The sequence below is a fragment of the Apis mellifera genome, linkage group LG14 (genome assembly GCF_003254395.2).
Source record: "Apis mellifera strain DH4 linkage group LG14, Amel_HAv3.1, whole genome shotgun sequence".
Taxonomy (NCBI): Eukaryota; Metazoa; Arthropoda; class Insecta; order Hymenoptera; family Apidae; genus Apis; species Apis mellifera.
In genome coordinates this window covers 6,899,788-6,927,043 of record NC_037651.1, presented here as the reverse complement: position 1 = coordinate 6,927,043, position 27,256 = coordinate 6,899,788, and the positions used below count along the sequence as shown (strand labels likewise).

The 27,256-nt window shown below is 40.3% G+C and overlaps 1 protein-coding gene across 2 annotated transcripts in view; it reads right to left on the bottom strand.

Moving 5' to 3' along the window:
- Positions 1–27,256, bottom strand: part of LOC409985 (ubiquitin carboxyl-terminal hydrolase 48) — a 73,573-nt gene that overhangs the window by 32,136 nt on the left and 14,181 nt on the right. For both annotated transcript variants that reach the window (XM_393474.7, XM_006562989.2), the window contains 4 exons: positions 20,978–21,085; positions 18,690–18,796; positions 5,899–6,029; positions 5,319–5,438 (listed from right to left, as the gene is read on the bottom strand). In XM_393474.7, the coding sequence (XP_393474.5) occupies positions 5,319–5,438; positions 5,899–6,029; positions 18,690–18,796; positions 20,978–21,085 (466 nt within the window). The remainder of the gene's footprint in view (positions 1–5,318; positions 5,439–5,898; positions 6,030–18,689; positions 18,797–20,977; positions 21,086–27,256) is intronic.

Genomic DNA, 27,256 nt, shown 5'->3' with positions numbered 1-27,256 from the left:
AGCAGAGAATAATATTAAAAGAATTCTTATTCACGCGGTGGATAAATAAAAACACTTCCTCCCTGGCTCTCTAAATTGAATAAAATTTTAATATCTATAACGGTGAAATGAATATTCGCGAAAAAAAAAAAAAGAAAAAGAAAACTTCTCGTTTAAGTAACAATAAAAGCGGAATAATATCAGGATCGAAAATGGATCTACGTAATTTGGAGCGAGGAAAACAAGGAAATTCTCGGAACGTAGAAAATTCCAACAAGCTGTAGCTCTCCGTTCCGAGGTAGCGAGAGCGAGCCGCGAAGCGGGGAAAAGAAACGAGGAGGAGGAGGAGGAGGAGGAGGAGGAGGAGGAGGAGGAGGAGGAGGAGGAGGAGGAGGAAAGGACCTCGGAATCGCGGAGCATGCGTCCGGATAATTGCTTAATTTGTGGAAGCCGCGTTCGAGAAACGGTTTACCCTTCGCCCGGCTCCCCGTACCAACGGGGTTAAACGTGCAGGTTTCTGTTTTACGAGCGAGTAACAGCCACGAACGCGCGGAAAGAGAAGAACGCGCACACGCGAAACGCTCTGGTTAGAGAGTGGAGCTAAATCGTCCGTCAAACCATCATCCTTTGAATTTATTACATATTATACGTATTGTATATACGTATTTAACAATTAGAATTAGAATTATAAGAAAAATGAATTTTGGAAAAGTAAATATTCCTCCCTTATGAATTGATTCCTTCGTCTCTTGGATAGAAATTCGATCGAATTATTCGAATTATTCTTATAAGAAAAATTTTGGAAAAGTAAATACTGCCTTATGAATTGACTCTTTTGTCTTTTGGATAAAAATTTGATTTAACAATTAGAATTATAATTATAAGAAAAATTGCAAATGAATTTTGGAAAACTAAATATTGCTCTCTGATGAATTGATTCTTTTTGGAAAGGAAAGGAAATTCCAAATCGAAGAATTAGAATTATTTTTATAAGAAAAATTTTGCAAAAATAAATATTGCTCCTTTATGAATTTACTCTTTCGTCTTTTGGATGAAAATTTGATTTAACAATTAGAATTAGAATTATAATTGAGAAAAATTGAGAGAGTGGTAAATGAATTTTGGAAAAGTAAATATTGCTGCTTTATAAATTGACTCTTTTGTCTCTTGAATGAAAATTTGATTTAACAATTAGAATTAAAATTATAATTATAAGAAAAATTAAATGAATGAAATGATAAATGAATTTTGGAAAGTAAATATTGTTCCTTGATAAACTGATTCTTTCGTTTCTTGAATAGAAATTCGATCGAACAACTAGAATTAGAATTATTCTTATAAGAAGAATTGTGAGAGCAGTAAATGAATTTTGGAAAGTAAATATTACTCCCTTATGAATTTACTCTTAGAATTAGAATTATTCTTATAAGAAAAATTACGAGAATGGTAAATGAATTTTAGAAACTAAATATCGTTTCTTGAAATTCGATCGAATAACTGGAATTAGAATTATTCTTAAGAAGAATTGCGAGAGCAGTAAATGAATTTTGGAAAAATAGAGTCGTATTACTATTGGCTAAGTATTTCGTAATGTTCTTTCATCGAGGAAACGTGCGATTGATTCCGGACACGCGTTAAATATAACACGATCGACGTTAGATTTTCTTCTTTAATCGAAGAGGACAAGATTTCGAAAGGAACATCATAAAACGAATCGCTGTCGGAGCCCCCAATATCTATCTATCGCTGGCCATCACTTTGGATCCAATTTTCAGAAGAATCGCTTCTTGTGCGAGTTAGGAATCTCTATGATGGGCCGATCGAGCTCGCGGTGACACGGCAAGAAACAATGGACGGTCCGCTGTGAAATTGATTTTAAATTCCAAAAATTAGTTCCGTTACACCCACGTCGATGAATCATCGATTCCGTCCCACTCCTTCGCGCATCCTTCAACTGGACATCAACGAGGTGAGATCGAACGGAAAACCTACTCGATATCGAACCTCGAATCGAACATCTCGCAGATATTCTTCCCCTAATTCCAACTACACCAGTGTCTCTCCATGTCTCTGTGAAACTTACTTGGGAACAATAGCAGAAGAAAGAGAATAAGAGAAGAAAGAGAATAAGGAAAAAATACGAAAAGAAAGGAAAGAGAGATCTGTCGAAAAGTGCACGCGCAATGTCGATGAACAGAGATCGAAAAGAATATCAAAACTTCTGAGAGAACCCTTTTGCACGATAACAGCGCAGCCTCGAGTTTACAATTCCTCGGCAAAATTCTTCTCCAAACCGTGGCGAACAGCTCGGTTTCGCGCGACGAAAAAAGCGATGACCAATCCTCGGTTGAGAGGATTGCAAAAAAAAAGAAAGAAAGAAAAATCGAAAGAGAGAAGCGAGGAAAGGTTGGTGACACAGAAGTGGAGTAGAAAGTAATATTTACAGGTGGCGATCGTTATTACTACGATGATTATTATTACGTAAAAGGAGCACCGGCGGCCCGGTTTGCCTCGCTCGCGACTCGTCCGCATCCGACCATGAAATTCGTAGATTTTTGCCAACAGGCAAAAAGGCTAGGAAAACTATCCTATTCCTGTCAAACGCAAATCCTATCCCTCCCTCTCCTCCCCGTCGTGGAAGAAACCGGCACCCTTTTGCTCGATCGGCCAAATAACGCTCGAGCCGTCTAATCTCCGACTGTTTGCGCTTCGTTGCCGATCCATCGATCAGAAGAATTGAATGGGCAGGGAAATAGGGCTGGACACAGGCATCTCCCTGTGGCCGGCTTGAATTTAAGAGTTTTACTACTGGAGGAGGAGAGTGGCAATTATTGCGGTAAAACTGAGACGAGCCACCAGCTCTCTCAGTCCTTTTTGCCCGGTTTCCTCGCTTTTTGCGGGAAACCCGGGGAGAAAAATTCGTTAACCAAGCAATGGCGTTGGCGAGAGAGAGAGAGAGATAGATCTACCGCGGGGTAAGATCGTCTTGTCTCGTCCTTCTCGGGCCGGCAATAAAATATAAGTGGCCGAGCTAGAAGTTTCCAACCGAACGGTAGTTTTAATATGTAAAACCGGCTTTTTAAAAATTCCTTCCTCGCGGATGGTTTAATGGGGACGCGTGTGTTAATTTTATTTTCGTATGGGAGTACGTATGGCAGGCGAATTTAAAGCACGGAAAGCTTTTTCATCGATGAAAAGAAATTCTTCCAACTTCTTCTTGTTCCTCGAATCCTTTTCTTTTTTTCTCAGTATTCTAAACTTTATTCTCTCTCAGTGGTAGAATTACGCAACAATTTTAATTTCGAAGTCTTTTACAAAATTCTTTCTCTTATTCATCGAATCCTTTATATTTTTTTAAACTTTCCAGTATTTTCGAAGTCTTTTACAAAAGTCTTCCAACTTCTTCTTATTCGTCAAATAAATTTTCTTTTTTTTTTCTCAGTATTTTAAATTTTGCAGTAGTAGAATTACGCAACAATTTTAATTTCGAAATCTTTTACAAAATTCTTCCAACTTCTTATTCATAGAATCTTTTATTTTTTTTTTTAAACTTTCCAGTAATTTCGGAGTCTTTTACAAAATTCTTCCAATTTCTTATTTATCAAATCCTTTATATTTTTTTAAACTTTCCAGTAATTTCGGAGTCTTTTACAAAATTCTTCCACCTTCTTATTTATCAAATCCTTTACTTTTTTTTAAACTTTTCAATAATTTCAGAGTCTTTTACAAAATTCTTTCAATCTTTTATTCATCGAATCCTTTATATTTTTTTAAACTTTCCAATAATTTCAGAGTCTTTTACAAAATTCTTTCAACCTCTTATTTATCGAATCCTTTATTTTTTTTTTAAACTTTGCAGTAATTTCAAAATCTTTTACAAAATTCTTCCAACTTCTTATTCATCGAATCCTTTATTTTTTTTTTTTTAAACTTTTCAATAATTTCAATCTTTTATAAAATTCTTCCAATCTCTTATTTATCGAATCCTTTATTTTTTTTTTAAACTTTCCAGTAATTTCGGAGTTTTTTACAAAATTCTTCCAACTTCTTATTCATAGAATCTTTTATTTTTTTTTTAAACTTTCCAATAATTTCAAAGTCTTTTACAAAATTCTTCCAACTTCTTATTCATCGAATCCTTTTTTTTTTAAACTTTGAAGTAATTTCAGAGTCTTTCACAAAATTCTTTCAACCTCTTATTCATCGAATCCTTCATTTTCTTGATATTAAAATTTTCATTAAACTTTAAATGTTCCTTAAACGACATCCCATACTTATTATTCCTCGATTTATTTAATTACACGAAAACTCCAATTTCCTAGTTTTCCCTAAAAACCTTCATCCTAAACTATTCCACGTCCCCTCATTCATTCTCTCCGCCATCTCAATCATCCCCCCAAAATTACAATCTCCTCTCCCGAACAACTCCAATTTCTCAATTTTCCCGAAAAACGAAATCTCGAAAACCTGCCCTCGTACGTCCATTACACCGCATCCGACTCGAGCAGGAATATAATCCTTATCCCTTCTATTCGTCGTAACGTTAACGAATCCGTAACGAAAACTGTTCGCGTAGAAAAAGCGCGCGAGAGAGAGAGAGAGAGAAAAAGAGGAGATGGAAAGAGCCACCGGTATGAAAAGGGCCCGGAGTGGAGCGAAGTGGAGCGAAGTGGAGAATGGAGAAGCGGAGAAGGCCTGTTATTAGCGCGAGGTTTATGCTCTTTCGGCTTTTTGCCGGTGGCCTCGGATGAAGGAGAAGGAGATGGTCCACAGCCTCGCAATATAAATACGCTTAATAGTTTAAGCACACCGGCGGGGCTCGGGCATATGCTAACCAGCCATAACTACGGATTTACTACTTTCGTCCACCGCGAAGGAGAGCCAAGTTGAGAGAAAGAGAGAGAGGGAGAGGGAGAGAGGCTGGTTTACAGGGTGTCCGATTTTAGGAGGGACCAACCTTTTCCCTCCTCGTACCCGAGGAAACGATCCTTACGATCCCTCGTAAAAACACGGCAAGAGTAATTTCATTCAATTATACCGCGATCACTGTCATTCCCTGTAACTACGATCGATCGGGGAACGCGTTAAAATGGAGCAAATTATGTTTGTTTAGTTGGCCGGATGCCAAAGGGAAGAATCTATTATCGTGGAATTTTTCCTCCTTTCGATTCTCAGAAATCGTAAATTATATTTCTAACACTTCCCTTTTTCTTTCCTTTTTTTTCTTCTCACACAACACGTGGATCTATTTGGATATGATACTTGTATTTCATTCGTTGAAATATGTATTAATATAAGGGAATAGTTGAAAACTATTAATTATTTAAGAACACACTCACCATCAGTTTCAGCTCCTTCAACGTGATCTCCGAGGAAACTTTGAGCTCGTGGGACCCCTTCAAGTTCCGCCTGGTCCTCGACGGCCTCGTGTTCTCCAGCTTCGGTCTCTTGGCGGGCATCTTCGTGAGGAACCGCAAAAAAAGAAACCATTCAAACATCGTGAAATCGCGTACACCCTTTAGCGTCGTTCCTCGTCGATTCGTCTCGTGATATCGAGAGAGGAGAGGAGCAAAAGAAGGGAAGGAGGAAAAGAACAAAAGGAACGAAAAAGTAGGAGAAGAAGAAGAAGAAACGAAAGAGAAGAAGCAGCAGCTGTGGCTTTAAGCCTCGAAAACGTAATGACGATTATTATCGTGGAGAAATGAACGAGAACGGGGCCAATCTCCTTATCGACCGGCATCAATCTGAAACGGTGGACCGGTTCCAACAACGGGTCCGGGTGACTCGGCGCCTAGCCCATTAAACAAAAATCCATCCGCTGCTTCCTTGCCTTCCTCGAAATATCGAATAATAATTTTTACGTGTACAACCTTACGACTCGGCCTCGAATTTCCTGATCCTTACCTACGAGATCCTTACCTCACTGTCGTTTTCCGACTTCGTATCCTCGTTATCCTCCACGCACTTTATATAAATCGTCGCCCTGTCGTACTTGAGACTCTCCAAACGTTCTTGCTCCACTCTCGCCAACATGCACGCCGCGCACAAACCTGAAAATAAAAGGAAAAAAGAATATTATTATTTGGTATACTCTTCTTCTCTTCTTCTCGCTTTAAAAACCTTCGAAAATTCGCAAAGTAAAAAAGAGAGAGAAAGTTGGAAAGTTCGAAAAATCTTCCCAAAAAAGAAACGAAGTCAAAAGGAGAATAAACAGCGTGAGATCGTTCTACGAAACGCCCTTTCCCTCCCTCGCATCGATTCCCTCAACCCCTTCGGCCAAGCAGCGACGGACAATTTCAAGATTCCTTTAACACCCTTTTCCTCCGCCCAACTCTTCGTTAACACCAGCGGCGGGGGTCAGATTACATCGACGCACCCCCTCCAAGTTACGAAGTCGCGGATCGGGGAGGGTGGAGTCGAAGGGAGGGTGGTGGTCGGGGAGGGTGGTGGTCGAAGGGAGTGGACGACGTTTCGACGACGACGACGACGACGACGCCGCAGGCCTCTTATCCCCGTGTATAATAGATTGCTCACGGTCGGCGAGATTAATACAGTAATTAATAATATACGGTGACCAGAGCCGCATAAGAAGCGGCCATTGTTGGCTGGCCGGCAAGCGCAAAAACCGGGGCAGCTCTCCTATCCGGGCATTTCAGGAGCGTTACGTCATGTTCAGACAGTTTTACGCCCAAGGGTAAACCACCCCTCCCTCGAGACAGCCTCGGCCTCCAATGAATTCGAATGTCCACCACCTCCGCGCCAAAGCCCCTAATTACAAGAGGAACTCGACTCCTCCAACCCCTTTTCCAAGGTTCGAGAGACCACCTTCACCTGGAATCAGGCGCTGAAATTAGCTTTCGAGATGCTCTTGGAGATTTCCAAGATTTAGCACGAGCTTGCAAAGTCTCGAGGGCAGTCTTAAAATAATTTTTTAAAGAAATTATTTGTGCGTCAATTCTTTCCGCTTGAATGGTGATTCTCGCTCGGTTTGATAACTCAAGAGCGTTAATTCGAACGACGATAATATTTATTCACGTTTGAAATTTTTAAAATGAATAAATTCACCGATAAATTTCTTAAAATATGGATATAATTGATTTATAATTTTAATTAATCTCGATAAAAATGATATAATATTTATTTTTTTCTTTTTCTAATTCAGTCTCCGTTGTTAAATATAGAATAATTGAACAAATATTATGAAAATTATAATTTTTTTTAATTTTGATATAGAGATATATTACGTATTATTATAGAGATGAGTTGATAAATAAGCTATTTAGATAGAAGCAAATCCTCGATAAATTTCTAAACTCTTTATCTTATAAAGCGTGGAATAATATACCATCGAATGGTTTCTTTTTACCTCAAATTAGTTTGACAGTCGATAGAAATATTATTTTCAAAGGTTTCGAGTTTCGTAAAAATATAGTAATGAAATTAGTTCGAACGAATAAATTTTCTATCAAGGAATCAACGACAAAGAGAAGGAAAATAAAGAAATGTGGTATAAGAGAAATATAGAAACGAATGAAAAATAAGAATAATAGTTAATAATAGATTGTAAGTAATTTGCTCTCAATAAAATAAAAATGAAATATATTAAACGACAAATTAACCAGAACGCATCTCGATAATCACTTAATTATTGTTAAAATATCTCAGAAAACAATATAGATTTAATATCCGACAAATTTCTTCATTTAAAAATGATTTCAAGTTAAAGGAACTGAAAAAAAGGGTTGATCCCGGATTCTTGGAAAAAGTAACGAAGGCACGAGTTTTACGGATAATAATCAGTACTTTTTGGAATGGAATTATTTATCGATGATATCGAAGAGGGAAAAAATTAATTGCAGCAGAGGTAAGAAGAGAAACGGAGTTAGACTTTGGTTTATAGAAAGGGGGAGGGGAGGGGAGGGGAGGGATGGTCGAGAGGAACGAGCTACTCCGAATGAATTCAAATGTCCACCCTTACGGGCCTCCAATTACGGTGCACGAGGGGTGCACGATAGGATCTCGTTCGCTATCGAGTTTAATCGGAAATACGGAGGAGCTTGAAGCTAATCAGGGATGCGTAGGGAGGATCGGGGATATATCCAAAGTCTTTTAACCCTCGATTCCGTTAAATCAACCCTTTCGAAAGATATATCGATATCGTATATCTTTCTTAGCCTGGCAAAAGTGAAAATTGTTCTATTTGCTAGATAAATATATAGAAGAGGGGATAATAATATCGAAGGAAGTGCAAATATCGATCGCTTGTTTGATTTTGTTTCAATAAAGATCCGACTTCGAATCGAACGATGAGTGAAAAGAGGAGACCAATTATTACATCTTTTTTAATTTCTGAAAAACTGAAGATTTGTCGATCGATGATTATGATTCAATGATTTAATTTCCGAATAATTCTGAACAATTCGTACGAAATTGAACAAAATAGGGGTATTTTGTTTCAAGTAATAATAAAAATCCGATTTCGAATCAAACGAGTGAAAAGAGGAAACCGAATATTACATCTTTTTTAATTTCTGAAAAGCTGAAGAACATCATTTATAAATATTTTAAGAAAATCAAATTACCGATGATTCAATGATTTAATTTTCGAATAATTCTGAACAATTCGAATCGAACGATGAGAGAAAAGAGGAGGCCGAATATTAAATCTTTCTTAATTTCTGAAAAGCTGAAGAACATCGATTATAAATATTTTTATAATTGATATTTATAATTCGATATAATTGATTACGATTCAATGATTTAATTTTCAAACAATTCTGAACAAATTCGCACGAAATTGAGCGAAATAGAGGTATTTTGTTTCAAGTAATAATAAAGATCCGCTTCGAACAATGAGTGAAAAGAAGAGGCCGAACATTAAATCTTTTTTAATTTCTGAAAAGCTGAAGATCAATTATAAATATTTTAAGAAAAGTTATTACGATGATTACGATTCAATGATTTAATTTCCGAATAATTCTGAACAAATTCGCACGAAATTGAGCGAAATAGGGAGAAGAAAAAGTTTTAAAAAGCAGTATACATATAAATATATGCATAAAGAAAATGCAGAGCAAGAGGAGGAATTTCCGGATCGTGTCTCGAGGAAACAAGCGGGTTTTATTGGCTAATAACGCACAATAGGCTCGTACTTATAGGTTGCCAATAGAGTCTGGGGGCGCTCGTGTATTTCCCTAAAGTGCCATCCGAGGGCAGTGAAACCATAAACGGGCGTCGAAAGGGGTGGGCAAAAACTTGGACTGGATCAACTCTCGACAAGTTTCCTCGACAACGTTTCCCCGATCTCCGATTCCTTAGGATTTTATCGATGGAAACGGGCCGAAATCCCTCGTCGAATCCAACTTTTTTCCTTCCACTTTCTCCGCCGAGAAGATTCGCCCCATGTTGCGATACACATAAACGGAAGGGGTGGGGGTTGTTCTCGCGTCCCTTTATTCTCTTATCTCAACGCGCTCATCGAGATTAATCGATCGATCTCATCTTCTAATCGAACGATTATTATCTGTCCTTATCGCGTGAAATCAATTACGCCAAATTAATCGGAAAATTGTTCAAGCCACCTGAGGCCTCCTATTTTCGCTATTCTTCCTCCCTCTGCCTCGTAAACGAGAATAACAAAGGAGGAATATCGCGGAGGGATGAGAGAGAAATCGATCGTCGAAATCGATCGATGAAATGAAATTTTAAAACCCGTCTTCCCCGTCTTCGAGCACAGTCGTCTAACACGGTCGTGGCAAATCCGAGGCGACGCGTATACGCGTGTAGGAAGCGAAAGAAACGCAGCAGGGCATCCGCATTAGCAATTTTCATAGAATCCTCGACTAATTAAGGTCGATAAATCAAAAGAACACACGGACAGCCGTGTCGGACGTCCCGCGGGAAGAGGTGCCGTGACACAGAAACGAGGAGGGGAAGAAAGAGAGAGAGAGAGAGAGATCGGCTTAATAGCGAGGGGAAAAGGAGGGAAAAAAAAAAGAAGGAAGGAGAGAGAAAGGAAGAAAGGGACACGTAAGGGAGGAGAGGGGGTAAAAATCGGGGAAAAAAGGAGGGAAAAAACGGAATTGGGCGGGACGGTTGCAGGAAATTCATACTACTCCGTGAAATCGGATGATCGACGAGCTTCCAAGCCTGCTCGGTTCCAGAAAATCAAATCCCCAAGTTTCTGGGAAACCGAGTTCAATCGGAAGAAAAAGCATCCCAAGCGCAAAAATCCTCCATCACCATCGTTTCTCCTTTAACGCGTCTCTCCCTCTTAATAATTATCTACGATTTATCAACGAATATTATCTTAAAAATTATATATATATATATATAAAATTATCGAGATCGATGAAAATGTCATTAAGAGGATCACATATCGTATCGAATTGGAAGTTTCCCGTTCTCGTCGAGTGACGAGAAAATCTCGGGGCGAAGTCTGTCGAGGTCTTCGATCAAAATCGAAGGCGCGTTAAAAGGCAGGCGGCGCGACATCGTATCTTTCGCAACTTTCATTCATAACTTCGAATTCCGTCCCGTGAATGAAAGATTGATGGCCCTTCCGCAGACCCTCCGACTCCAACCCTCGCCCGAATATGCTTCCAGTTCCACAATCTCCGCCATCCAGTAAATAATGATTTTTCCACCTTTCTTTCCTCCTTCCTTCCTTCCTCTCTTTCTCTCCTCCCCGCGATTTAATCCTTCACCTGCCGTTTCGTCATCCAAATTCACCCAATCCTTTCTCGAAATGGATGGAAAAAGGGACTTTCTTGTCTCGCATCCGAGCAACATCCTTGAGGAGAAAGAGGAGGAAGGAGGAAGGGGATGAATTTAGCGGCGAAATCCTAAGGAGCGCGGTTTCTCGTTTCGGGTCTAACGACGCGAAGAAGGAGAAGATCGTCGCCGTAACGATTTCGCTAACGAACGTCTTCGAGCGCCACAACAAAGTCAAAATATAATCCTCTTACACGAGAGAGAAAGAGAGAGAGGAGCGTGTAATCGGGAGCTTAAAAGCGGGGGGGGAGGGAGAGGGGGAATTACGCGCGGGTTGCCCCGTGTTTCCGCAACCGGGACGCCGGCTCTCCTTGCCTCCTCCTCCCCTCGGAAAATCGAAAGGAATCCCCGACACCGCTAATGGATCCCCCCGATCGGCGGGTTAATTAAACAAGGAACCGTGGTTTCCAGCCAATTTAAACGTTCCTCCTCCTCCTCCTGTCGAGAAATGTCGCGTTTTAATAACGACGAGTTCGTGATATCGCGCGATAATGCGAATTTTGAACAATGCTTTTTAAGGGAAATAAAAAGGATAAATGCAGAAGTTACACAAAAAAGAAACCCTTTTAATTAAATAGAAATCGTGTTTCCAGTTGATTTAAACGCTTATATCTTGAGAAAACGTTGTATTTTAAGTTTGTGATAACGTATTGGAACAGTGATTCTTTTAAGAAAAATAAAATGCAGGGATAAATTATATAATACGAAAAGGAACCCTTTTTAATTAAATCGTGTTTCGAGTTGATCTAAACATTTGTATTCTTAAAAGAAGTCGTATTTTAGTTTATACGAAAATTCAAATTATAAGCGAATATTTTAGGTTTAAATGTTAAATGAAGACATCTCTATCCCTGTCCTCTTCTTTGCTGCACAAAAATATCGATCGAGGCTTGTCTTGAGTGTGACGACGACAGCGAGAACAGAAATAGATTAAATTTATATTTCTTTTTATCGAAACGAGATTTCAAAGATATTCCATATTGAATATATTTAATCGAAGCACGTACAATCTGCTTCGACCGTGATCCGATCTCTGGAACTTCCATCAACTCCATCTCCTCCGAGGATAATTCTTTTTTTTCGAATCTATCATTCGTCTCGAAGAGAATACATCCGGTACGCATGGAGGCCGTATTAAACGGAGACATTAGCCACGGACAATTAAAAAGATTCGTGGAAAATAATGTCGTAAATTAAAGTGGAAGTGGACTAGGAGAAAGTCGAGCAGGTCAAGTTTCGAAGGGTCGAATTAGCGACATCCCGCCGGTTTCCCGCCTCTCCCCAATCTCTCCCTCTTCCTCTCTCTCTCTCTTCTTTCTCTTATCCCGCAGGATATCCCCACTTGTCTCCACGCCACGGGGGGTTCTTTTCCAGCAGGATTAAATGGAGCGCCTAGATGACCGATGCTCGTCCTAACAGTCGAGATCGAGGGGTGGTTAGAAAACAAGATAAAACGAGGATAAAGCTCACTTAGAGCCTTCCTCCCTTACTGACAACGAAAACGGGGCTATCCTCCGACACTGACAGCCACGAGCCTTCGTTAATCCACAAGTCTAATCGGTCGAATCGCTGGACACATATATATATATATATATTTGTTCCTCCTCTTTCGAGAAATTCGAAAAACGAATTGGAATTTTTCTTTCCTCGATAAAATTGTGATCGTTAATTTGGCAACGAGAGTATTTTATATATAAAAAGAAAAAGAGAACAGAATCAGTTGAATACAATCTAAGCAATATATTGATATTGTATTGAATCTCCTTTCTCAGAGAAAAATTTTCGAGTCCCTCCCTGTTCTTCCTCCGCGAATCCTTCCTCTCCTCCCCATATATAGAAAACTACGATTCGAAACAAATTCATTCTCCCCAAGAACGGTTATCCACACCGAACAAGTCGTAAAGTCGTGTTCATCGGCCGTTTGAATGCATATATTAAGACGTGTCCGGCGCACTTGTCGCGCTTGGAGGGTGAAGTCTGACAAATGTCCCTCCTGTTTGACCCCTCCCCTCCCCTGCAGGGGTAAGTAAGTAAGGTTCGGCCACCGAATCTCGAGTCGAGAGCCCCCCGCATTTATGGAAGAGGGAGGGACATCATGATGGTGGTGGTGCACCACCCGTATCGTAGTCGTCCGCGGCGCTAGGAGAGAGAAACTAATCAGCAAATTCGTGTTCTAAATCTAAATCGCCGGCCGAATATTAATTCGAGGCCAGGCCTGTCTCCTCTCTTCGTTCAACGCTCGATCGAGCGTCGTCGTTGAGAGAGAGAGAGAGAGAGAGAGAGAGAGAGGTTCCCCCTATGTTCCGTGGCGAAACCGGGGAAACAACCTACGCCGTCCGACCAACAACGTTTCTCTCTAGGTTTTGCGCGATACAGTGGCGCAGCGCACGATGGGAGAGAGACGCACACACGGCTGATTTGTGGCACCGGCTGGCGCCTAAGCGATATTTACGACTGTCGTTCAAGGAATCGAAACACCGCGCGCGCCCGTTCTCCGCTTTTAATTGCATTGAAAAGTCCCCCGGTTCCCGGAAATCGATTTCGAACGAGCGGCGAAATGGAAAAAAAGGAGGGGAAAAAAAAACTATCGGCGGTGGTGGAGGAGAGACCCTTTGGAAACGGAATCGGGAATCGTTTTCTTTCCTTTTTTTTTTTTTTTGCACACGGTGTATCCATAATTGATAATTAATCGAGTCGAGATCTATCCCGAATGCTGGTTCCTTTGACTGGCTCCGGTTTTTCTTGGTGCGCGCGATAGATTTCGGTAAAAGTAGTTTCGGTCGAGAACCCCTTCGGTGGAGGATTCGATTGTTCACTCGATAATCTCGTATCAAAGGTACTTATATCTTCTGCAGAATATTTTCATTCAAATAATAGTTCCGTTTCGTTTTTATATCATCTTTTACAAAAGGACATATAATATAATATACGAACTCTATTCGAACTCCGTTCAGTTATTATAAAATGTATAAAAATCTATACTTATCAGGTGCAGTTGATGGAAAAGAATTAGCCTAACTGATAAACGATTATACTTATACTCTTATGCAAAAGGATATGAAATATAATAAACGCTCTATTCGAACTCCATTAGATTATTAATCTATAAAAATCATCAGAGATGCAATTGATGCAAATTGCAAAAGGATACGAAATATAATAAACACTCTATTTGAACTCTATTCATTATTAATCTATAAAAATCCATACTTATAAGGATCATTTGCAGTTGATGCAAATTGCAAAAGGACACGAAATATAATGAACACTCCATTGGAATTCCATTCGATTATTAATCTATAAAAATCATCAGAGGTGCAATTGATGCAAATTGCAAAAGGACACGAAATATAATAAACACTCTATTCGAACTCTATTAATTATTAATCTATAAAAATCCATACTTATAAGGATCATTTGCAGTTGATGCAAATTGCAAAAGGACACGAAATATAATGAACACTCCATTGGAACTCCATTCGATTATTAATCTATAAAAATCATCAGAGGTGCAATTGATGCAAATTGCAAAAAGACATGAAATATAATAAACACTCTATTCGAACTCCATCATAAAAATCCATAGTTATAAGAATCATTGGAGGTGCAGTTGATGCAAATTGCAAAAGGACACAAAATATAGTAAACACTCTATTCGAATTCCATCATAAAAATCCATACTTATAAGAATCATTAAAGGTGCAGTTGATGCAAATTGCAAAAGGACACGAAATATAGTAAATACTCTATTCGAACTCCATCATAAAAATCCATACTTATAAGAATCATCACAGGTGCAGTTGATGCAAATTGCAAAAGAACACAAAATATAGTAAATATAATACACTTTATTCGGTTATAAAGCGAGTAAAAATCCGCCCAAGGATCGAATCATCGTAGATTTCAGCCTAACCTGTAAAGGATTATCCCGCGACTCGTCAAAAGGATTGCCACCCCCGAGGAAGCCCAACGAGGTCCAACGAGGACAAACAGAGCAAACAGAGAATTTAGCTGGTTTTAAGGGCACGCGTCCACACGAGGAAAAGTGAGGGCAAAAAATGGATGGGTAGCTCTCGGTGACTGATACGGCCCTGACTAACGAGCCTCCGCCGGACGATCGTTCCTTCCACTCTTAAAGCCCCCCCGAAGGGTGGGTCCAGGTCCCTCCCTCTCGGATCCACGCGTCTTTCCTTCCCTCCCTCCTTTCTTTCCTCGTCGTTCGTCGCGAAGGCACATTAGCCACCGTCCAACCTCGTATCAATCACTCGACAACCCCGAGGATCGTTCGGAGGAGGCATCGGTTGACAGAAGCGGAGGTGACGCGATTGAATACCACCCTACGGGCATCCGCACGATCACCGCCGCTACGGGGAAGGAAACCGTTCCGAGGAATCGTTGTTAATGGCCGACGACGATCGATCGTTAACGAGCTAGGTAATGCTGGAATCGCCGTGTGTAATTTTTCCGAGACGCCTCCTTTTTCCAAACAAATTTTTGACAAATAGTATTGCAAATCTTTGATCAAAATCTCACAACGAAAATTTATGAAATACGACATACGATATTATATATATTTCGAAAGAGGAAAAACTCTGTGGAAATGAATGACGATCACGAAATAACTCTCCAAATCTCGAAAGAGATAGAAGAGCAAGGAAGATCAATCGTGGATGTAGATCAAGAGAGAAGGGGGAGAGTGTAGAGAGGATCACGGTTTTAACCCTTAAACGACATCTCCATCTGGGCGATCCGCGATCCGGCCGTTGGATATCCCGAGGAGGAGGAGAGACGCCAGGCCGATCGAGGACTTTGCAATTCAAATCCGGCCGATTGGGCAACGAGGCAGAGGGTTGACAAATGTCGGTGGGAAAAAATCGGCGGCGATTCGCGACCGAGAGACGGACAAGACAATGGGATGTTTAGAGCGGGCCCGCCGCTCCGTTCCCAAGCGAGAGACACGGCGAGGTAGCGAACAGCGCAAGGGAACAGCGACGTGAACATCGGTCCGCAAGATCCCCCTGGTGCTACCTTCGGGACTCAATTTGCCTGCCAGTTAGGAGGAGACAGGGATCGGTCGTTGGACAAAGTGGGCTTGCGCGTGCCCCCATCACGTAAACCTGATCTGCCTTTTGTCGCGCCATTCGTTTCAAATATATCGAATCTCCTCGAATGCGATTACGAAAGGATTAAGAATGGATATCTCTGTATGACGTGATGATTTGAAATTTCGATTTAAAATATTCCGATCTGTGAATCTCGAAAATATAATTATGAAAAGATAAAGAAATTTTATTTTGCGATTAAGAATAGATATCTTCAAACCATGTAATGTAATGATTTGAAATTTCGATTTAAAATTGATTTGAAGTAGATATTACAAAATATTCCAATCTGTGAATCTCGAAAATTAATTATGAATTGTATACGATTAAGAATAGATATCTGTAAATGTGACGTGATGGTTTGAAATTTTGAATTGAAAATTGATTTGAAGTAAATATTACAAAATATTCCGATCTGTGATAATATAATTATAAAAAAAATAAAAAAGTTTTGTGATACGATAAGAATAGATATTTCCAAACTATGTAATGTAATGATTTGAAATTTCGATTTAAAATTAATTTGAAGTATTACAAAATATTTCGATTTGTGAATTTCGAAAATATAATTATGAAAAGGTAAAAGAATTTTATTTTGCAATTAAGAATAGATATTTCCAAAAATATAATATAATGATTTGAAATTTCGATTTAAAAATGATTTGAAGTAGATATTACAAAATATTCCAATCTGTGAATCTCGAAAATATGAAAATTAATTATGAAAAGGTAAAGGAATTGTACACGATTAAGAATAGATATCTCCAAGCAATATAATATAATGATATGAAATTTCGATTTAATTAAAATTGATTTGAAGTAGACATTACAAAATATTTCGATCTGTGAAAACATAATTATGGGAAAAAAATAAAGTTTTGATACGCGACTGAAGAATGGAATATCCTCGAAAAACCATAAAATGATACGTCGATTCGAAGATACTCGAATGACTAATTTACATGAAAAAGAGAGAAGGAAGAGAGTGAAAATTCGTAGGATCATAAAATTTGTTCGTGCAATGAAAAGGAATGCTCGTTTCAGGAGGGGGAAGAGAAGGGCGAGAAACTTTTAGAAGCCCATTTGGACCGGCACCACCTACTCATCTCCCTAAACCGGCACCGGTTTTTCTGTCGGTTAATTTTCAGGATACTTCTTAATTATAATGAGACACTTTGGGGTCTGGCAGAGAAGCGAATCGAGGATGGCAGTGAAACAAACGTGGCAGGGGTGTTTATGTAAATCGGTGGCTAATGTCTTCTGGCATTATTCCTCGAGCTAGATCCTTCAGAGGGGGACGATGAACCAATGTACACGCACATGCGTATTTTCTTTCTTCTTTCACAAACCAATAATAATTACGTTTAGAATGATAATTCGAAATCTTTTTATCTATACAGATTTTCATGTTCATTATCTATCCTCCTTCCTCCCCCTTTTTTTCTTACCACGTTCAATTTAAGAAGGACGAAAAGGACAACGATTTCGATCCAACCGGATCAATCACCGCGTAAATTCCTGCCCCTATTTACAATCCATTTACATTATAACAAGAAAAAGAAACTAAACAATTTCACTGTAGCAAACTGTCCGACAATTTCCTCGTTTCGATTAAGTCACAAATAAATTCCGCAACCGGATCGAGAGAGAGAGAGAGAGAGATAGATCCAATTGCGTGGAAACGCGAAATTCGTGGCAAGAGAAATGTATCCAGCCTTCCACCGACCGATTAAGCCACAAATAAATCCTAGACGTATTGAGAGATCCAGTTAAAATCCAGAAAAAGGAAAAATCGCCTCGTGTACACGCGCTTAGACCGCGTACCGATAATTAGACCGAGCTACGTGCATCGATAGAGAGAACGAGAATGATAGGGACAAAAAAAAGAAGAAAAGAAAAGAAAGGGGAGGGGAGAAAAAGAAAGAAAACGAAACAGAAGAAGAAGAAAAGAGAGAGAGAGAGCACCATTGGTAACGATCCGCCTAAGGACGATCGTTTACATAATGACCCCATTGGAATCGTACGAAAATTAATTGCCGATAAGATCGAACGGTCCCAGGATGGAATAAAAGAGAAAGCCGTTAATTGCACGATCAGTCTTCGGATCTACGGCCTCCACCGACCAGGAAATTGATAGACCTCTATTGCGACACGAGCAACGATTCTTTTCTTTTCTTTTCGATCTCGTGTCTTCGCGATCCGTCGGGAAGGGAAGAAAAATTCTCGAGGATCGCTCTTCACGCTGATTTTTTAGTAGTAAATTCAGAGTGAGACGGTCGCAGTGTTCGTTAAGGAGAGAATAATAATAATTTTCGAGAGCCTGGATTTGTACGAATAATAAAATTCTTAGAGGATAATTTTTTTCTTTCGATGGACAAACATTGAATCAAGAAGAAGAATTCCAATGCAATGTCCATCGGGGAAAAAAGGCTAGAAGAGTCGCCTTTGGGGGAGTGGATGCTGTAAAATATAGTGTACATGGAATTCGAAGATATTAAGAAATTAATTTTTCGAGTTGAGAGGGAAAAGCAAAACTTTTCCTCGAGAATTTTATCTTTCCGATCTTCGATTTTATTTACGAGCAATAAGAGGTCGTTGAGATCGGAACGCTTTCAACTTTCTATAAGGGAGTACAATTTACTAGTTTTTTTTTTTCCTTCATCAATATTATATCGATAGATCAAAGGTTAAAAAGCAGAACGATAAGAGTTTCCTATTTCTATTTAAAGCCAAATCTCGTCAGAGATTATTCAATCGAAGCTTGGAATCTGTGAATTAAATCCTACGTATATTTTATACGTTCTCTACGAGTAATTTCAACTTGTTTGCACTCACTTGGCTCTGTTTGAAGATCGGAATTATTCTTTTTGATGATGATCGGATAATCGACGTCGTAAAACTGCATCAATTTCGCCCATTCCTCGGCCGTTACGATGGTAAACCTGCAACAAAATTTTCAACGCGTTATTACCACCTTTATTGTCGGCCATAATTTTCCACCATTATCTTCTACGATACATATACATATACACACCTTTTCAAAATTCAAAAAATTCACCCTTCCCTTTCCAATTATAATATCTTTTCTGGAGGAGAAAATAATAGAAAAAAAATTCCTTGCCGCATGTTTAAATCCGAAAGAAAGGAAAAAAAACTCGTCGTCGTATCGTAAATCGGAGGATAATTCACGGAAAAATGAGAAACGAGTCGCGTGTCCCGCGGCAATTATTTCCTCCGCCATTTTTTCTCTCCTCTCCTTTCTTTTTTCCCCTCCCCCCCGTGTTATTTTCGTATTATTCATATTCAAACAATCTTCGATTATTTATCCAACGGCATCCAACACCGGTTCACAGAGAAAATGTTGATAAAATCAAACGAGCGTGTGTGTGTGTGTGTGTGTGTATATATATATATAGGAGCCGTGGCAGGAGCGTATACTCGCAAGGTGGAATTCGCGATTTTCCGACAACGGTGTAGAATCCGTGATGCTTTTTGCCCCGTCTCCCTTAATTATACCGCAAATTAGAAATTTCTTGCCGCGCACCGGCTCCAGCTTTTTGCCCCGCAATTGTTCGCCCGATCCTGGCGTGGTTCCTGAACCTCGAGCTCGAACCACCGCCATCTCTCTCGCCTCCCTATGATCGATAACGCCTTTTCAAAAATCTGCCCAACTCTGTCCATCGATCCCTCGTTCAATTTCCAGCGGAGGGAGGGGAGAGATCCGTAAGAAAAAAGTCGATTTCCAAGAGATTTGAACGCGTTTCAGGGAGAAAACGATCTTTAAAAAGTCGTGGAAGGATACTGGAGAGGATACTATCTACTTCAATTTTTCCAAATTTCATAGAAAATTCCAAATATAACATCCTTTCTTTAACAACATCGATAGATAATTTTCGAAAGTAGAATTTTTAAAGATTCCACGAGGAATTAAATTAATTCGGTTCGGTTTCGTAGATGATTTCGAAAGCGAAGGGGAGGAGTACGAACCAGATGATACGAGACGATGATGATTCCCCTCCCCCTCCTCCAGCCGATAATTAGTTGCGCGACATTAATTTCGATTCAACGCAATATGCCGCGCGGTCTCATTTGAATTTTCACGAGGCAAAAAACAACGCGGACGAGCTTGTCGTCTCTCCTCTCCTGTATTTGCCTAACGCCGGAATAATGGTGGATGCATCGAGGATGAGTCGGAGAAAAAGGGGGAGGGGAATCGGAGAAATCCTCGTCGCGAGTTGAGTGGAAAAAATGAGGGGAAAAAGAAAAAATACGAGACGCGATTATTGAATACGTTTAATTCAATTTTTACCATCCGATCGAATAATTAACTATTGTATCGATTTCTGTTCGCAGCAGAGTTAAAAAAAAGATTAAAAACTAGTTACGTTAAGTAATTACTCGTTGAAATTCTCGAAAATTTATTACACAATTGATCCATCAATTATTTCAAATCGAGCAATAAATTATCGAAATGATTAAATCTCAAGTAACTTCGACTATTAAATTTTCCCCATCAATCTTTTCAATTAAAAGATTTTGAATTTTCGAGGAAAAATGGCGGAATAAAGAGGATCACAGAACGGAATCAACGTGTAAATAAATATCGTTCCACCTGATAATCATAATCGAATCACTCGAATCACTGGTGGAAAGAAGAGAGAGAGGAAGGTTGAAATAAGGCCGAGAGGTCGAAGATCGAGGGTTAAAATGATTTTTTAACGGTCTGCGGGATACAGGAGGGGGCGAGGGCACGGACGACTCGAGTCGTTGTCGGCTATCTTAGGCAGATAGTGGACAATGGTTTAGCATAATGGTCAGAGAGGGTGGATTGCCACGTTGGCCCCGGGGGCGTGTTGGTGACATTTTCGTGTATCCATCACGTCGCGCGAAGGATGGGCAAATAAGAAAGTGGTGGCTAGGAGATCACGCACTCTCGCTTTATAATACAGTGGTTAAGGGTGAGAAACTTGAGAAGAAGAAGAAAAAAAAAAAAACACTTTCCAACAAACGTTTCGCTATTTTCACTAAAGGGAAAAATATTTAATTCGAATATTTAACTCGTCGTTTTCTATGAAATCTCTATTATTATTTATTACAATAATTCAAAGGGAGGAATTACTCACAGCTCGTTGCTAATGGAAGGCGAGTAGAGGAATCCTTTGTGCGGCTCGCAGAGGAGGACACCGTTTCGAATACCAACCGGTGGTGTTTTCGAGAACACTTCGGCATACCTGAGTAACAAAAAATCAAAAATTCTTATCCACAGAGATTCGATTTAAAAAAATAAAATTTAGATATACAATAAGAAAAAATTTCCATTTCGTAATTTCGTTCAACAAACATTTTCAAACAATTTTTTTTATTTTCACGGAAATTTTCGCGATCGATACTCTCGTGATAAATCCTCGAGCGTATTAAAATATATATATATCTCGAGGATTATTTTTTTTTACCAACACTGTCACCCAGTTAATCGTTTCGAATAATGCAACCTCGCCCGTGACACGTCTTTCGGCTCGTGGACCAGAAAGACGACGAGGAGGAACGCTTCCTTCGGGACATTCCCGGGGTGGAGATGTGTCGGGGGATTGGGGTTGTGCATCATTTTTCACATACCACGAGGGGGCGGACGGTTTTTGCCATCTCTCCCTACCCGTCCACGATCCAGATAATGCTCTTAAAGACAGATATCCCCCGCGAAAACGAGCCAGGTACGGGCGATCGAGGTACAAGTTTCGTGGAAAATCTAGCCTGGATATATTTCCGAATGGAAGAGGATGATTGGGACCGAATTTTCATAATTTTTCATTTTTCATTTTATGAAAATTTCGTTCTAAATTTATAAATGAGAGAGATGAAAAGAGGACAAATTTTTTATCTTCGATAAATTTCACGTACATACATATTTGTACAGAAAATTTTAAACGATCGCATCACAATTTCGTTAAAATCGTATTACTTCACGGTGGAAATAATTAATTACGCGTTATGAAAATTCGTGTATAAAAATTTTGTCGAACGTGGAATGCATCTTTTGATCGAAAATATTATAAATTTCATACATCAAGTTCAAGACTTGTGCAGAATCAGAATCCATCCCCCACCATTTCACGAGAAACAAGGAATCATCTCGATCATCGAGAAAAAAAAAAAATCCAGAGGGTGAGAACATGGAAAAAGAAATTTTCGAAAGCAGCTTGGAAACCGCGAGGAAGAGAGCAAATATCCGTCGTGTGGAGGATTTAAAAAAAAAAAAAAATGTCTCCCAGCCGGATACCCCCAAGCGGGTTTTCCAGAAGCGAATATGCGTATTAATTATGAGCCTTGTTCAAACAGTCGAACAGTGGGATGCAAAGGGGGTGAGGGGAAAATTGGTCACCCTTATTACAGTCGAACCATCACCACTCTCTCTCTCTCTGTTTCTCCGCGTCTCTCGTTCTTCCTTCTCTTCCTCTCCTCTCCCAGACGCGCTTCCTCTCCTCCTCCTCCTCTCTCTCTCTCATTCATATTTTTTTTTTTATTTCTCATTCGAGGCTTTGTTTAACTTCTGTCGCGGAATTTTTCCGCTCCACAGCGATTATTACTCCCAGGAGATGGAAGAGGAAAACAGGAGTCGAGAACTCCGAGTGGTGCAAGGGGGTAGTTACGGCCACTACAAGGGGAGAGAAACGATTCGAGGAAATCGTTTGGAAATTCCTCGATAATTCGGTCGGCGGAACACCTTATGCGATCTTCCGACTTGCTTTTTTTCCTTCTCTCGCTTAAGGGATGTTTTCGTTATATTCAACCCTTTCACCCTCTTCTTATCTCCGTTTAATAAAAATTCAGAACGGACGTCTAATTTTCAGATCCTTTTTCATTTCATCCTCAACGATTAAAATTTCAAGAAAATTTCTAAAATTTTTTTTCCAAGACTGATCCAAGATCCTCTTCGATTTTGTCCAAGGAATATCTATAAATATTCCAATATTAAACGTTACGAATTACAGTTATTTATTGAAATATTTTTCTTATACAATTTCTCCCGATTGCAGGATGTGACGATATCCTGGGATAAAAAAAAAAAAGAAAGGCATGCGTTAATACACAATCAGCCAATAGGCAGCTGTCCAAAGACAGGCTTCGATAAACCATCACGATCAAGATCTCTCTCTCTCTCTCTCTCTCTCGATGGAAAAATAAGCTATGATCGTCAAAGGAAAAGCGATTTACCATGCCGCAACCGGAAGGTTTAATACGGTTGGGAGCATGAAATTGAAATCGTTCTATGTCGTTGCGCAGAGTGCAAAGAACATCCTTTCCAAGGTGTTGTTTTCTCTGGAACGGAGAGAGAGGAGATATCTCTGTCCGTTGATTAAAGCGTTCCAGAGGGATCGCTCGCGTTGTCTCCAGACTCATTCGTGCATAGAGCAGGATATTACGCACCGGTACCGAATAATGATATCTCGACCGCAGTGATCACGTAAACCGCAATGATCACGAGGATATCCGAGACGCATCGACGTCTCGTCTGGTATGCGGATCGTATTGAAAGTGCTCTCGAGTACTTTTTAATTGGATCGTGTATCTGTATTTAACTTGCTCGTTTAAAGAAAAAGAAAAAATTATATTCTGTATTTCAACAGGAAGTGCAAGAACGGGTTGAAAGTTGCGGAGAGATTCAACGGTCCATCAACGATCTTTCGGGGAAAAAGTAAAGGAAGGATGAATAACAAAGTTTTTCTTTTCTTTTTTTTTCCTTTCCTTTTCCTCCTCGATTCACGCGTATTTCTTGATACAGCGATCTTTTCATTAGCAACGTCAAAAGTGACACGGTTCGAAGAAGAATCGCCCTCGAAGGGCGAGCACAATGCCGTTCCTTCCCTGCCGACATCCCTTTGAATGTGGGCGATGGTTCGATATTAGCTGGAGCAAACCGCTTTCGACGAGGAGGACACGATTATTCGACCGAAACAGGGGTGAATCCTCTCCGTTTCACTCATCCCGACACCCCGATAACCTACCCCTAACCTTCCTTCCTAACTTTTCTTCCTTCTCTCTCTCTCTCTCTTTTTCCTCTATTTTCATTCCCTTCTTTTTCTCTTTTTCCATTTCATATCGATTCTCGGAAAATTTGGATAAATTCTCGAAAGTACGATCAAAATTTATCTTCTTTTTCTTCTATTTTGGTTCCTTGGAAAATTTGGATACTCAAATTTGATTACTCAAAAAATACCTCCATCTTCGTTTTCGCCTATTTCTTCTCCCTTCTTCTATCCTCGCATCGTCCCGGCAAAAATTTGAATAAATTCCTCGTCGAAACCCGCAGATTCGAGCATCTCGCAGAGATTCCACGATCGGGCAAAAACGTAACGAACCAAATCAGCCTACTTTAATCGAATCTCGATGTCTCGGGGCAAAGAAGTTGCTTCTAATTCCAGAGGAATCCTCCTCTTTCCGCGCCGAACGTCAAACTTTCTCGGCTCGAATCGCGTGGCTCTCTTTCTCGTTCCTCTTTTTCCCCCCATCTCCCGCCGTTTCGTTACTTTCGAATCGATTCTCCTCTCTCCCTCTCTTCTCCCTCTCTCCCTCTCCCTCCTTTTTCTCCACCCGGATAGCCAAGGTCCTTCTTCTTCCATTTTATCCCGTATTCGTCCCGTTGCCCCTGCCCATTGATTGGCCGCCCGTATATACACCGATTTCTTGCCGATCTCTTCTCCTTTCAGCAGAAATAAATCTTGTGTTTTCGCGTATAAGCGGCCTTTTAATATCACCGAAGCCTTGATTTACCGCCACGAGCACAGGCCGTGCATCCTCCTCCCTCTCTCTCTCTCTCTCCCTCCACCACCCCCGTGACATTTGTCTTCCGGCGTGGAAGAAGGGAACGCATGACTGTCCCCAGGTTTTCCCTGATTTACCGCTCCCCTCCGCGGTATTTGACTAAACGCTGGGATCTCCTCTCGCGATGCAACAGAGGACGCTTCCGGTTCCCACAAATTTTTAATGGATTCCAAGTTTTCGAGTTGAGCTTGGGAGGAGAGCAGGATGGATTTCGAGTAAATCTCGATGCTCTTGAGAGTTTTTTTTTTTGGGGGGAAAGAAGATAAAAGATATCGAAGGAAGGAAATGAAGGATGAACGAATAACAGCAACGATCGAGATTAAGAAAGCGAATTTATATAAGGATAAAGAGGGAGAGAATTCCGATATTTTCACTCAGAATATTCTTCACTGCGTTTATGGACCGCATAAGCGTTACTTCCGTGTCGTTTCTCCCAATCATCCACTCCATTCTTCCACGATTAGTAATATTACTTCCGTATTATTTTATTTTCAATCGAATTTTACACAGCAATCTTCATTAACAGATTATTATTACACCTTGACAGGATAAGAAAAATATCAGATGCAAGTATCATTCTAATATTCTAAACCAAGGAACACTTCTTTAAAACTTTCCTCTCTAAACATCTCTTACCTTAAACACTAACTTACAATCCGGCGAAAGAAACGCAGAGTGGAAAAACTAGTCGCACTCCTAACCGTCTCCTAACAAACAAACTTGGCCGCAAACCTCTTCTCTCCCCACCAATTTCGATAATATATATACGAAATAATAGGTAAAAAAAGATTAATAAGTAAATAAATAAATTTAAAAAAAAACGATGGAAGAAACCACCGAGAGCCGCTCTCCTCCTCCTGTAATAACGCGATATAATAATTTATATATAACGTAACAATCGAGCGGGGTAAGGATGATCCTCCTCCTCCTCCTCCTTCTTCTTCGGTTACGATGCAGCTTCTGAGGCCGGGTGCATCGAAGCGTTGCGATCATTACGAGTGGAGAGGACGGGTGGAGCGAGGGATAGAGCGAAAAGGGGGATATCGTACGTGGCCGTGGTCCACCACCGGTGTCCACCGCTGGAAAAAGGAATGGCAGGCGAGGAGGAGAGAGAAAAACAATGTTGCGGGACATCCAGAAAATAAGGAGGAGAAGGGGGGCTCGTGGGATGATGAGAAACGAGAGAGAGAGAGAGAGAGAGAAGGGTATGGAGGAGTATAAACGACGAACCAGTTGCATCAACTGGGAGCGAATTTAAAAGCGGTCGCAGGAGTAAATGGAGGTGTAAGGATAAAACTGTAAATCATCCGGCTCGTTATCCCAAAAGCGATGCCTCCTCAAGCGAATGATGCTTTTAACGAAATGTACTAAAGATTGGGAATTTTTAGAAAGAATCGAAATTGGAGATCGCTTTGAAAAAATATCGAGAAGAGACGATTCGATTTATTTTTCTCACCTTGCGATTCTCTACTTTTCAGCTCCGCTGGTTTCATCAAGGCAAGCTTATTTAACGAAGGTCGCGTTGCCTCGAATCAAGGCCTCGGCTAGAAAGGTCTCTCCTCGCCACCACTTTTCAATTTTTTTCCCCCAACTCTCTATTATAATTGATCGATCGAATCTCGATCTTTGTGAAAAAAAAAACGCCTTTTTCCATCTGTGGAAAAATCACGGTTCTTCTTCCGAGACGAGGAATTCGCGCGCGGCTTCTTCATCCACCTCGCCAATAACTCGTGGAATGCGGGTTGACTGTAATTCTCGACCGATTATTGCCTCCCGTACCGTTAACGAAGCCTCGTTACAGGCTTCAACTTTGTGAATACCTCGAGGAAGGAGGAAGAACGCTTTTTCGAACGCGCGGTGAACTTGGCTGGAATGCCCACTGCGTTAAATCATAATGAAACGCCGCCACGGCACAAGTTCCACGCACAGGTAATCGGGTTTGCATCGAATTTCCTATTCCACGTTTCATCGCGTAGGTCAACGATCCCTCCAGACAAGAGAATACAAATCTATTCTTTAACTTTTCTCTCTGTAACAATTTTAATTTGTAAAATTATATATATATTCAAATATCACCAATAATTTTAAGAACAATCTTGGAACGAAGGAATCGGAATTATTCGTTTCGTCCAAACCCTGATTATTCTCTAAAACAATCTCAATTAACTTGTTACCATAATCCATAAGAACAAACAAAATTGTAATTGGAATTATTCTTCGTTTCGCGAAGAGCAAACATTTCCAACAAATCGAAGCAAAAGCGCCGCTCGAGCAAATATCGAGGCCTCCTAAAACAACAGAAATCTTATCACGAACCGAGTCGAACGAGGAAAAACGCAAACCGCACGTTCCGCATAGGATTTCACAACTTCCTGGCCAGAAGCTGGCAAGAAGGCGGTATCCGGATGAACGAGAGAACGGTCGTCGTCGTCGTCGTCGTCGATGAATCGCTGTCATGGGGCGGAAAGCCGGCAGGTACGCGCTAGAATAACGAAAGCTAATTATGCGTTCCGCTGGGGGGGGGGGGGGGGAGAGGGAGGGGATGCTGGCAAAAAGCATCGATAATCGACATCCTGCCGCGG